A 14,671-nucleotide genomic window follows, 5' to 3' on the forward strand; every position below is an offset into this window, starting at 1 on the left:
AACAACAGCTGAGCAGACAAAAATGAGTAAAGGTCAGCCTAGGAGAATCAATAACTGCTAATGAGAACCGTTAGTGGCTGAGAATGGGTTGGTTGTGGTAGCTGCCCAGTGATGACAAGAACTGGTGTGTAGGGGTTGGGATAAGTACATGGGAGAAGATGTGCTCAGGCCCTAAACTTGTTGAACTCAATATTGAATCCTGAAGGTTGCAGAGTCCCCAAGTGGAAAATGAGGTACTGTTCTTCCAGCTTGCAAGCCTGAGACAGAGATGTTGGCCAGGGAAAATAGTGTTGTGTTGAAGTGGCAGGCAACAGGAAGCTCAGGATCATTTTTGTGGACAGAACATAGGTGTTCTGCAAAGTGGTCAGAGATTTGTAGAAGAGGTTTTAGTATAGATGAGAAAATGATGAAAGGCATGAAGTTACTGAGAGGAGTGGTGTATAACCTACCTAGTAGTAACTTTGTGATAGATGAAGTATGAAGTCAGAAATAATGGGAACGTTAATGATGGATCACTCCCCACTTGTCTAGATGAGTGCCACCCCATTAACACTCAAGAAGCTTGAAAGCCATTACATCAGTGACCTTCTTACTTGGTACTACATCCACAAACATTTATTCTCTCCAAGACCAATGCTCCATAGCAGCAATGTGTAGCCTTTACAAAATGCACTGCAGAAATTCAACAACGTTCTTTAGAGAGCACCTTCCTGACCCACAATCATTACCTTCTAGAAGGTCACATGCGCCACAAACCACCGTAGTAGCACTGCTTGAAGTTCCCCTCTATTCACCATCATGACTTGGAAATATATCACTGTTCCTTTGGTGTTGTTGGGTCAAAATCCTGGAACTTGCTCCCTGACATTATTATGGACCTTCCTGCATCAAATGAACTGCGGTGTTTCAAGAAGGCAGCTACTACCTTCTTAAGGGCAACTAGGAATGGATATTAAATGCTGGCCCAGCCAGTGGTGCCCCACATTCCATGAATGAATTTTTTAAAAGGTATCATGATGACATAGTTTTAAACAGACAGTCTTCGTGCTAATAACAAAAAAAGTATTTTTTAATGCTAGTCTAATGTCTCCTCTGTCTTTTGGATGTGATTTTGAACTTGGGCAACAAATGTGTGCAGAAGGTTTCATGGTATATTTTTCAAAGAAGAACAGGGATCTCTTCCAATATCCTGGACACTATCTATCCCTAAATGGGAACCTGGAATTCAAAGCAGAAGCTGAGAATGGTGGACCAGTCCCAAGGGACCAAATAATCATCATCATCATTATAAAATTAAATAAAATTAAATGATCACTTGCCTCCTTGATATTTGTGGTAACACGTGCAGAATTGGCACTCGTACTTGTACAAAACCATTAGTTTACTTGTTGTGAAGTGCTGTAGATTCCTGCATTCTCTAATGTCCTGCAATGATCCACATGTTGCAATGGAGAAACATAGTTTCCTATTTAATTCCTTGCCTATGACCGTAAACTGAAACCTAGAATTAAGATAGAAGAATCCTTTGAGAAAATATACAAATCTGGAGTAAATTGTGAACTTTTGATATATTTTGAAGTAACTTTGCCATCAACAGTAACCAAATGCATGAAGGCTGGCCAGCAGTTTCCAAGAAGAGATCAAATTTGGGAAGATATGGTCAACCAGAGTAGAGACAAGGCGAGAGAGAAATCTGTTAATATGGAAAATGAATGACCGTGACAGAAAAGAATAGCGATTTCAAAACAAAGAGTAAATCAGCATAAGGGATAGAGGTTACAAAAATAATAAAAGGTCAAAACAAAAGGTTCTATCTAAATTCATGTTACATTTGAAACAAAGCAGATGAACTAAATAGCAATAATTGTGATCTCATAGCTCATTACAGAGACAAAGCTGTAGCATTACATAGATTGCTAGTGAATATTGAAGGCTATATGAAGTTAAGATTATGTGGAAGGGGAGTTTCTGTCAATAGGTTATATTAGCAGGGAGAGATGATCTAGGTTTAGGAACTGGGGTATAGAAGCAGTTTAAGTAGAGATGAGAAATGAAAGTTGAAGGTCACTTGAGAGTGATGTACAGTCCTGTGAACAGTATAAAGAAAGAAATAATGGGAGCTTATCACAGTGATACAGTGATAATCATGGAGGATTTTAATCTGCATGTAGACTGAAAAATCAGATATATATTCATATGCAGTCCACAACCTCTGCCACTGGAAGGATAAGGACAACAGGTGCATGGGAACCCACCACCGACAAGTTACCTCCAAGCCCCACATCAGTCCTGACTTCAAATTATATTGCCTTTCCTTTACTGTTGCTATGTCAAAATCCTAGAACTTCCTAACTATGGGGTACCAACACCTAAAGGATTGCAGTATTTCAAGAAAGCGGCTCGCTGGCATCTTCTCAAAGTCAGTTAGCAATGGGTAATAAATGCTAAATAGTGATGTCCATATCCTGTCAAAGAAAAATAATAGAGTAATGTGGAATTACGTACTGTAAGTTATACAGAACTGATCTTGTCATTCACTAATACACAATCTATGATAGTGTTAGAAGTGGCCATTCAATATCCAAGTTAACTTCTTTTGTAATGCCTCTTTGGGGAATGGTCTTTTCGCTGTTCTGTTACCAAGATTAGAAATAAGTTGTACGGAATCATAGACGTGAAAAGTAGTACATTGCTTCAGGCTATTGGATTTCTTTTGGAAATATAAGCTATCCATATAACTGACAGTGTAGTACTGTAAACTTCCTTGGTTTTCATAATTTTTCATTTATATGAAACACCTGATTCATATGAAAATAAACTGAATCCATCAATCTGAGGATAGAGGTTTAATTATAAGGGGTGTTATCAGGTTTGCTGAAGGTTTACCTCTTGTTTCCAAACATTTGTTGGGGCTTTGTCAAAGTATTCAAAAATAGACATTAGAAATATCTGCTTGAGTACTGTACTTTACATAGAAATGGTACATAGCTGACTGAAAACATTTAGGGACATATCAAGTTAATAGTATCTAGCAGCTGAAATAGTTCTACAATTTTTGAGATTATACAACAATTTATTTGGCTATGTCATGTATGGAGATATATACTTCCATATTACTTTTCAGTGATCTTTATGGACTTTCAGTATAGCTCATAACCAGCAGATGGCATTATTAGTGCAAATTGACTTCAAACGTAACTATTCGGAAAGAGAGTAATTATCTTGATCAATGGATCATCCATGAAAGTTCTGTACTTGGACTTGTTGATCTCAGTTGTATTATTTGAGTTTACATGTGCAATCTGTTTCTTTGTGTAATTTGTGGTAGAATTATTTTAATTGCTTCTACTTTACAATGAACATTCAAAACCTATTTTAATTGGAATATATTTATCTGTCAGTATGATAACATCTAAAGCCAAATTTGTAAATTAAATTTAGTACAACTGATATTTTTCTCAGTTCATGTTTGTACTAAAAGATATTTTATTCAGAGGCTTTTTCAATTTGTGAAGTTTCTATTTGTTTAAAATAGTAAAAAAAATAGTAAAATAGTAACAAAAGTAGTTTATGCAATAGAAACTGAGAATAAAAAATTCAGATTATTGCATCACATACATAAAATAATCATAGATCACTGAGATGTCCTCCAGGCAAAGGAGTTTCCTCTCAGCAGCAAAATCAAGCTTTTTTTCTATCACTTCACATTGCAGTTACACAGACTTTTTGTGGGTTTGTCAGCAGACTTCTAATCATGTAAATGCGGTACCGTATAGACAGAATGTATGGCATCTTTGAATGGCAAGCAATAGCAAAGAGCTTCACCTAGTCAGATTGAAGAATTCTCTTAAACCATGAAAAGTCTAAACCAGCATTTTTTTTAAATGAACAAGAAATACAAATTATACCTACTGTGACCAAAAAATTGAATTAAAATTAGGAATTCCAAATAAGATTAAGGGAGAGAGAGAATTTTTTAAATTAATTTTATTCCATGGAATTAAGACTCTATTTTTAGGAATTAAACTTTCAGGACCAGAGAGATTATTTTTGAACAATCATCATTTATTACAGCCCTAACATTTGCAGTTGTTTTTACTGCAGAAGTAATGGGGAATATCTAAAGTTCACTGTCTTTAAGTGCTGAATCAGGAATAGCTAGTGTATCTCGAACAACAATTTTCAGATTTACGTGGGCCGGCACCTATAGGTACACCCAGACTCTGACATTACTACAGCAAAATCTGAGCCAATATTTTGATGTTACACAGAAAGCTTTCACATCTACAGGATGATGCAGATGTCTTTTTAGGAAATAGAATTAAAGCCGGGTAAGTATTAAACCAAAACTGAAATAGAGTATTATAAAGGTCGACCACTTCAGGGTGTATGTCTCCTGTATTTATACATTGCAAAGCCACTTTTAGCAGATCTGAGCAATCAATCCATCTTGATTCCAAATATTAATTATTTATTTTATCTTTGCTTTTTACAGTTACGTCTAGATGAAGCTCAGGAGGCTGAATGCCAGGTTCTAAAAATGCAGTTGCAGCAGGAGCTTGAGCTACTTAATGCATACCAGAGCAAAATAAAAATGCAGACTGAGGCGCAGCATGAGCGTGAACGCAAGGAACTGGAGCAGAGAGTCTCATTGCGTAGAGCCCTACTAGAGCAAAAGGTACAGTGTGATGCTTTGTCTGTGAAAATTAACATGCTGACCTACTCCCAAGGTTTCAAACATTGTTCAATGATTTTAAACAAGCTGTGAAAGTGAGCCCTTTTCAGTTAACTACTACTTGCAGACTCAGTATGTCTTCCTGATTCATCTGTAAACACTTATTATATTTGTACTTCAAAATATTTGGCAATTTCACAAAGTTTTAACAATTTCTCATTTATTTTTGAAGGGTTTAAGTAATCAATTTCTTCCACTAGTTTATTTATGACACCCATCCTTTGCCATAATGCTGATGACTAACTTTTCAGAATTGCTCTTTTTTTAAAAAAAAATTACCTCTTTTGTATAACAGGAACCGTTTTAATGTCTAGTTATGTAGTTTAGCTATTTTTTGGTCTCCTGATCTGCCTTTGGATCAGGAGAACTGGGGTACACTCCACAGCAGGTTTTAGTGGACATGTTGACATAATGTGTTCCATACTTTGGCAATAGTGATCACAGTTGTATACCACGTTATCTGTCATCATCATCTTCTGAGGCAAGTGGGTGGGTTGGCTCATGTCCTGCTTGAATTCAGTTGAGTGCCATGCAGTTTTCTTGAGGAAGATTGAAACCAAGGACCTCTGCTGTTGGGTCAGTGGTGAAATGTAGCTTTTTATCCTGTATGTGCATCACAATTCTATCCGCCTTGGATGAATGTCTTTAAGGGAAGCAGCATATGAAAATGAAAGCACTTAATGTAACCTCTCATAACTTAAAAAGAATGCTTCACATTTCCTGCATGAAGAAACATTGAAACAAAGCTGTAACTTGGTTCCAACATATGAAAAATGGACTCGACAGTAGAGGCAGGTTTTCTTTAATTCTTTTAGATATATTTCATAAACAGCCTCAAGGATTCCTACACACATTGAACCTTTACTACTTTTTACACTGGCTTCATTTTGGAATGGGCATTACCTAAAACCAGATCAATGTCATACATGTTTATAAATAGCTGACATGCTACAGAGAGATATTTCAGTGCTCTGAATAGATGATTAGATTAGCAGTTTCAAATTGCGCAATTGTGTTGATGAAGGTGTTGTGACAAATGATCAGTCAGTTTAGAGTGAAAGCATTATTTCTGTCAATTTTCTGACTTAAAGGAGCTTCACTGTCCCAGTCGCACTCGTTGGTCAGGTGAAAAATTACTGGCATTAGAGTACACATGTAAGAAGTTCTGAGATACTGTTTGTCTAAACATTTGTTAGCAGAAATGTAACTGCATTCCCTGCTTTCATTGATAAACAGATGATTCTGGTACTGTGCCAGCAATCAGTGTAATGCAATTTGTTACACTACTGCTTCCTGCTCAGAATTGGAATTACTATCCAGAGTAACTGCATGAACTACAGAACAGTTCATGACAATTTGGAGGTCAAAAGTTATTTCCGTTGCACAAGCATATATCATTGCATTATTTTACTGTGCTGTATATTAATAAAATGTTTAACTTGAAACAGTTTGCAAGCAATATTTGGAAAAATAGTTTTACGGTATTATATCACTTGACATGTGCAGAGGATTTATCATCAATCTTCCTACATTAGGAAGTTTGAATGCATTAAAGGCCGTAATATAAACTGGTTGTGGTTTCAAATCTCCCATTTGTATTTTCCATTTCTAGATTGAGGAGGAGATGTTGGCACTACAGAATGAACGCACTGAGAGAATACGAAGCTTACTGGAACGTCAAGCCCGAGAAATAGAGGCTTTTGACTCTGAGAGCATGAGACTTGGCTTTAGCAACATGGTCCTTTCTAATCTGTCTCCAGAGGCTTTTAGCCATAGTTACCCTGGAGCTACTAGTTGGTCTCATCACCCTTCTGGAGGAGCAGGGCATCACTGGGGTCACCCCATGGGTGGCCACCCTCCAGCCTGGGGTCACCCTATGTCAGGTGGATCCCAACCTTGGGGACATCCTGCTGGCCCTGTTGTTGCTGTACCCAGAGGAGGTGGTATGGGGGTCCGCAACAGTCCCCAGGCTCTTAGGCGAACAGCTTCCGGAGGCAGATCGGAGCAAGGCATGAGCAGGAGCACAAGTGTCACATCGCAAATTTCAAATGGTTCACACATGTCTTACACGTAATTTTAATAGGTTGGGGGAACAGTTGTATAACTGCTGTCTTGCCTCAATGCTCTGCAAAAACCGCCCATTATGCATCATTTTGAAAGCCTTCTGTTGGTACTGCGGTTGAGGTTCAGAGTGTGGGCATGTTTGTCTAGCCTTTCAGGAAAAAACACGTCTTTTATGTTAATACGGATTTTTTTTTTTCATTTGTCAACACATCATATGTTATCTGTTTGATTAGCCCTTGAGAAAAAAATGTGAAGGAAGGCCAAAAGAAAATTCTTGCTGAGCCTTGTTCTCGCCAATTGGTGGCATTGTGACACCATGACATCCCATTTGTTGTCCTTATTTAGCAGTATATTTTTCCAGGTGGTGGTATTGGAAACTTTCTTCATGAAAAAGAAATACTTTTGGTTGTCATTTACTTCTGCTGGCCATCAGACTGTATACTTTTTCAAGGGCTGAACCAGTAATCTCACCAGCTGCTAACCGACATTATATTTCTTTGCCTGAGGAATTTGTCTGCTGAAGTAGGTATTATATGGAAAAAAGTTTTTACATTCTATTTCTTGAGCAGAAAAAGTATATCGTGAACAGACTGGAAGTTGGGCTGATATGAAGTGGGACCGAGTTAAAATCTGGTACAAGCATTTGGTATTTATGTACAGCCACAAACCTGCATTTGTTTACTGGTCAGTTACTCATCTGGCATTAACCTTTTGCTACGTTATCTGGGAATTATTTAGCCACTAACATGTCTAGAGTATGGAACTAGTTAATGAGGAATATTAATGTTAACTAACGCATAGCAATGATGCCATAAGTAATTCGCCAAATAATAGATTAAAGAAAAACTGCCTTTTGCTAATTGTTTTGATTTCCCCCACTTCATAATTTTCAGACTTATTCATTATGTGCAACATTTTCCTTTTTGCAAATCTTCCCACCATCCGTTGAGCATGCTATGTGGCTCCAAAATGGTGTTACTGCATCATAATGATCATGCTCCAAATTTAAGGTGTTTACAAACTACCATAGAAAGCAGTTTTAAACTCTACATTTGAAAATTATCAGTACATTACCATTACCAACAGAAAACCACATATATTGTTCTTAAAACAGTTTCGATACAGAACACTATTTTTAAATTATACAGATAGTATAATTTTATTTTTTAATAAGTAAAAGTTAGAGTGTTTTTGTAATAGGCTGTTGTACAATGTGTTCTGACTTTTGGCACATTTCAATAAGGACTTTACGTTGTGCGTGGTCTATGAGTTGTACAATAATCTATTGCCACAATACTGTGAACATTATTGTCCCTTCAGAAAGAACACTGCAGTAAGTAAACCGCTTCCCTAAAATTCAGGTTACATTGGAAAAGTTTTTTTTTAATTGAAGAATGTATGTATCTGTAAATATGTAGTAAATTGGAATTGCTGAGCTGCTGGCCTAGTTCCTGTGTCTTTTTATACTGAATTTAGGTTCTGTCAACTAAAAACAAGAACTTAGTGCCATTATTAGCACCAGTGAGCATGCCTATGACTTTTTAGCTTTCTATGTATCACTATTACTACACTGTAGTATAATGTAACAAGTCTTAAATGTGTTATACCCACAAGAAAATACATCTGAAAGCTATGCTTGTTTCCCTTCCTTACAGTGCTGACTGACTGGGCAGTAAAAAATTTATTGTATATACTGCATTTCACATAAGAACTACTTTTGGTAGGAAACTTAATGGTGAAATGATATTCAATCTTGCCAATAATCTAACTTGTTATTTCATGCGACTTTGTGCAACTTATCACTTACATTTAGTTGTCATTTCTTTGCCAAAATTATCAATATTGGTAAGAGTGAAGACTAGTTAAGTGTTTTCACACGTTTAACTTCACTGTTACTTTGGCATAGATGAATTTTCTCTCCCACCTGACCCCATGTGATTGGTTTGTTTCTCTCATTGGTTATAATTTTAACACCAAAATTCATGCCCAGTAGTGTTGCCTAAACTGTTCTAAGTAATTCTAAATTATTTTATTAAAAGAATGTGAGAAGAATCAAGTGCTGAGAACAGAGCATTTTTCAACTTGCAGTCAAGCAGTGGTACAGTGATTATTTAAGCAGTGCTTGGATAATTTTTGCTCATGGAAACTCTTATCTAAATTATGGACATGTAGTCAACATTGCTTAGATTGTAACAGGTCATAAATGTTGTCTAGCTTGATATTTGAGATCAAACAGTCTGGCATGAACCTGACTGGTTTAAGTATTTTTGTTGGTTAGCTAAGATCAAGTGATTATGCATGCATATTCCATTGGACAACATTAGTGAGTTGTTATTCCGGAGTTTCTTCTGTTCTCCATTGTTAAAGACAATATGCCAAAATCATTTAGGCAACAGTGCTCAAAAGCAGAACTTGCTACTTTATCACAGACTTATTGGCTTTTGGCTACTGATTTTTAAAAACTGAAATGTTTAATTTGCGAGTTGGAGTTGGTGACAGAATAGTCATAATTTCAAGTTTACATTTTAAATGTCATTTTGGTTTAGAATTTGCTATACAATTCCTTTAATTTATTAGCTTCTATTTTTAATAAGTTTAATCTCATATTTTTAAATAATGAACTATATAAGGCTGTTTAAGTGTTAGTTTTTACTTTTGATGATTCAAACCCTGAGAATCTTACCTGTTGTACAGAGTTCTGCAAAATGCCTTGATCAGTGTTGCTGTGTGACTAGCTTCTAGGATATTCACGAGTACGTGTCCAAGGACTTAACTTCTATTTAGCTGTCTTTTCCCTTCCCAAGCCAGGGATACGTGGTGCCCACTTAAGACACTCCCTGGTTATACAGTGCACATTGGAAGTTGACCTCTGAGAGATTAACTGGTAACCTGCCATTGTACCATGCAGCATGTTGAAATTCAGCACCCTGCGAAATCGTACAATAATTCTTTAGCAAACAGAGAGCAACATGAGTAAAAATTTCATTTCTCTGTCATGCTACCTTTGCATATGGGATGGAATTTAGAAACTTAAACAGTGAGCAAAAATTGATAGAAAATAAACACTACTTGGTGAAATTCATTATGCACAATAAGAATGTTTTAGGTTCCATGAATGCTTTTAGAAAATAGTGGATGTCAGCAAAGATGCACGCCTCACCCTTTATGTGAGATTCTGTTTGCTGCCCTGTCCCAGTAATTGAATACTGATACTAAAATTTAACAATTGCTGAACAATTTATACAGTCTTAATTGCTGGCATTATCAGCACTCATTTTATAAATGAGATGCCATGTGAGCGAGGGGGAGGGAGGGTATCTAATTATAGTTTAAATTAGTCTCATTTACCTTCAGATTTTTATCTGGGAGTTCTGGGCATTTAGGTTGCCTCCATCTTTTGTAATGTTTATATTAAAAGTTATTCTAAGTACCACTTCAGCATGAATTACAAAAGAAAGAAAATCATCTTCAATCCCTAGTGCTCCTTCTATCAGTCTTGTGTGTTCAAATTTTTTGTCTCTTCTGGCCAATGAGTTTTGAAGTAGGCAGCTGACCGTTTGTTCCATTCGCCTGAATATGCAATTTGACCACAGGAAATTGATTTAATGTATGTATTGTAGCTACGGTACTCACCATGTTTGAAATTAAGGCTGTAAAAGCCGCCTTTCCACACTTGAGGTGTCATTTAAAGCAGTTGAAAATGGAGGAGATGCCAAGAAATTATTTAAGTCCATATAAAAATAACCATTTCTTCCTGTTTGGAAAAAATGTACCATCAGCCACTGTGTATAGTGAGATGAGTAGTGATACAAGGTGCTCCCTAATTTTAATTTGGAACTTAAACTTGTTAGAACAGTTTGGTTTGGTGTTTAGTAATTTGCATCAACATGTAACATGGAGTTGAATAGATCTGCAAAGAAAGTAAGCTTTCTCCAGTATGCACAAGTTAGTGAGAGTATAATCTGTAATCCAGTTAGAATTCTATTTGGCGCATTGTTTTCTTTTCATTTTAATTGGTTTGCATAAGGCATGGTCTGACTGCTAAAATGCAGATTTTAATTAGTTAAAATTACATTTCTTCAATTTTCCAATCCAAACCTACTGTCCAAGTGGCTGCTACATGGGGAACAGGTAAAAAGACTGAATTCTTTCTGGTTAACACTCCTTCATTAACTATATAGATGCATTTAGTAAAAATAAAAATGCACGTCATTAGATCATTCCACCCTAATGTAGGAATCCTGCAAAGTAGTAATGCACATTTTAGGAGCAGGTAGGATGATAACTAGTGTAGAATCCTATGAAGTCATTGAGTGCAAAGAGAAGTTTATCATTGTTCACAAATTACTATGTACATCATTTGTTTCAAGAAAAAAAATCAAAAATGTGTCTACAGTATTGCATTTTATAATTTGACATTTTTTGATGGGATTATATAGTTGCCAATAAATGCTACATGGGAGGTAGCATAGTAACAGTATAGTTTACAAAGTGACTTCATAATTTGGATTATTTGCAGTAATATAAATACAGAACTGCAGATGTTGGAAACCTGAAACTAAAACAGTGTGCACTGGAGAAACACCAAGTCTGGCAGCATCTGTAGAGAGAAAAACAGTTGATATTTCAAGTCCAATGACCTTTCGAGGTGGTGGGGAAGGAGGAATTGGGTGGCAGTGCGGCTGTGGTTGGGCAAAAATAGAATGTATGGTGATGGTGCCTAGAGAGAGAGCGCATCTGTAAGGTTTTTCCAACCGTGTGAAGGACATTCAGCTTTACTGGTTGCAATCAAACTCACTTATTTACAATTGAAGATCTGGGCTTTTTTTTTATGAACCATGTTGAAGGATGACGAATACTGCAATCAAGGTTTCAACTTTATGAACGATAGCATATTTAATACATCAAATCTCCAAACGGCACAACTGATGCTGAATTTTCTTGTGACTAATTACAAAACAGTCTATAAAATCCCTTCAGTTATGTAAGGTCTGGTCAGGAGATGTGGGGCAACCCTGCATGACATTGGGTTGAGGGTCCTGCAAGCTGCGATTCTTCTCTGGTTAGCGTCCTCGGGTCCATATTGTTTGCATGGGGTATGTGACTTCTTTCGATCCTGGTTGTGCAGAGAGAGGGGGACCAAGTGTTGCCCTGATGTCTCAGTCTCGTGGTATGCCTGTGTTTCTTCTCTTTTTTTTCTCTCTCTCGGCACCATCTCTGTATATCGTGACATTCCACCCTTGTTCGGTGAAAATTACTGCAGATGCTGGAATCCGTACTGAAAACAAAAAATGTTCAGAAGCATCCATGAAGACAAACCAAGCCAGCGTTTCGAATCTAGGTGATTCTTCAATCATTGACCCACTGTGATCTCCGGCATTTTTTTGTTTTCAGTGTAGATTCCACCCTTCCTCAGCTTTCCTCAGTTCTGTTAAAGGGTCACTGGACTCACATTAACTCTTTTATATCTAATGATGCTGCCAGACCTGCTGTATTCCTCTAGATTATTTGCAGTTTCTTCTTGCTGCATCGTTGAAGATTACTTGTGTTAATTCTCACTGAAATTCTTGGATGAAAGCATTAAAACGGCCCCTATTTAGCTGTTGAACATAAAAACAAAATTGCATCAAGGTTGTGAATGATTCTATAGATCAGTGTTGACTAATTGAAATCACTAGCGGCAGTGAAACCAATTCAGCCAAATGGCTGGATTTTAGTGAAAAATGCCTGCCATGTACCTATACAGTGCAGATTATGAAAAGTTAAATATCCCACATAATGCAAATGAATGTTGGAATGATATGCTCAGTATGTCTATTACTTTTAGTTTATAATCAAAAACCATACAGTAACAAAGGGATTCCAAGTAGCCGTACGTGGCTTAGTATTTGACAATATGGCTAAGGATTACTTATTTACACTTAAGATGAGGGCATTGTGAAGTTGAATAGTCAAAAATAAAATCAAGCAGGTTTGGGAAGTGAACGAATAAAAATGAGCATCTACATGTAAGCATTGCCCAGCAGCAAATGTCATATAGAATTTGTTATTTAATCCAGGGATGTTGTACAGTTTTCCAAAGTGCTCCAAATAAACTTTTGCTTAAATTCTGGAATGCTCTTTATCTCTGTTCACTGTTAGAAGAACAGTGATTAGCCATTGCTGCCCAACAGTCAGGACTGGCAGAAAGGGAGCTCACCAAGATCAACCTAGTGCTAAAATCTGTGGAATATTCAACAGTAGGTTATTATGGTATAGTAGTAATCTGTTAACGTGTAGTACTGAGCTTACCCATCATTGAGGTAGGGAATGACTACATTCTGTTTGGTAAGATAATCTAATGTTCTTAGTTATAAAAAAAATCCCTTTTCTCTTGCTGTAGTTGTCGCTGGCTCTGAACAAACAAAAATCACAACTCTTACTGGGGATTCTGAATAAATCAACGCAGTTCCATTTTTAAAAGTATAATAGTGCATATAATGAAAGATGGCCTAATGACTTGACATCTTGTAAATGCCTAATTTTATTAACGATTTCTTTGCAGTAGGATATTTATATGGTGTAAAGGGTTAAAGAAAACCACTAAACCCGCACAGTACTTGAAGAGGGTATTTGTACTAAAATACAGATGTTCATTACTAACTATGCTATCAGAATCCCTTTTGTTTTAGTATGCAACAAAAAAAATAGTTTAATGTGCATTAGTAATGAATGAGGGACTGTGAGAAATGTTAATATTGTACATTTTAAATAGCTTGCAGGAATTGTGACAAAAACTTGAGATTTCTAACATAAACATTAAAAATGTTTTAACACTAATCCCATGGGGTGAAAACAACACATCATGAATGTATAACCTAATCTAACCTAGAGCAACTGGCTGGTTTTAATAAATCAGACAGCATGTTTGAGCTTATTCAACTTTATCTCTTTACATTTCTATTTTGGAGTTCTTATGTTCTCAGCATAATTCTGATTTTATTTGCACATATATGGTAGAAGAATCTGAATTATAAATTTTAACAGCCAAATCTACTTTAATCATTTTTTTAGAAATATGTTATTCCAGTCGTTCATAGCCGGTTACCAATAAGTTCCTTCATTTACTGGTATTTCTTTTAAAAATTGTACAGTAAAATGTCAGTATTCTGGTAACTTCTGGTTCAACATACATTAGCTCATATAACCTGTATTAATTGTATAGATTGTGAAGTTAAGCTGTTACCAAGTGTCAGAGAAAGAGAATAGGGTCATATGTAATATTTTGTTTGTAATTATCCTTTGTATTGTTACAAAGGAGATGTTAAAATCAACTGTAATAAAATAATTTTAGTACAGCTTGTGTACTTTTGCTCATTTATCTGTTATTTCAGATAGCTGCTATGTCATGAACTTATTTTTTTATGATACAGAAACTTACATCATTTGATACAATGTTTGGTTTGTTATAAATGTAGCCATGCTGAAATCACTAATTGAATCCATTAAGTACATTTCAGAACATTAAGAAAAGTTGGCCAGTTTTCCATTATCTAGTTAACGAAGAAAACTATTTAGCATTAATTGCAACAGTCACTTTTGAATACGAGAAAATTTTAATAAAAATTAAACCAGAAGATATACAAAAGAATTTGTATATTTGACTTTTAGTTTGTTTTAAAAATATACACCCTTGCTTTTGAGGACTGTTATTTACATCTAAATATTTATTTTTAATTTACAGAAATGAGATGTGCCTTCTTGGGTGCTGGATTTTCACATTGTATTTATAAGTGTTGATTTAGAGTTTGGAGACTATCTATTGTAAACTTTTGGGCTTGAATCTTTGTCTCATTTCTTTCAGTTATAATAAAATCCAAGCTTGATAGTAAC

The 14,671-nt window shown here is 36.0% G+C and overlaps 1 protein-coding gene across 5 annotated transcripts in view; it reads left to right on the plus strand.

The window, feature by feature from the left end:
* The window catches only part of taok1a (TAO kinase 1a), a 163,478-nt gene extending 149,342 nt beyond the window's left edge, over window positions 1-14,136 (plus strand). For all 5 annotated transcript variants that reach the window (XM_048612459.1, XM_048612458.1, XM_048612460.1 and 2 more), the window contains 2 exons: window positions 4,496-4,678; window positions 6,348-14,136. In XM_048612459.1, coding sequence (XP_048468416.1) covers window positions 4,496-4,678; window positions 6,348-6,809 — 645 coding nt within the window. In that variant the 3' untranslated portion in view covers window positions 6,810-14,136. The remainder of the gene's footprint in view (window positions 1-4,495; window positions 4,679-6,347) is intronic.
* Window positions 14,137-14,671: the final 535 nt, after the last annotated feature.

The sequence above is a fragment of the Rhincodon typus genome, chromosome 26, assembly GCF_021869965.1.
Source record: "Rhincodon typus isolate 14 chromosome 26, sRhiTyp1.1, whole genome shotgun sequence".
Taxonomy (NCBI): Eukaryota; Metazoa; Chordata; class Chondrichthyes; order Orectolobiformes; family Rhincodontidae; genus Rhincodon; species Rhincodon typus.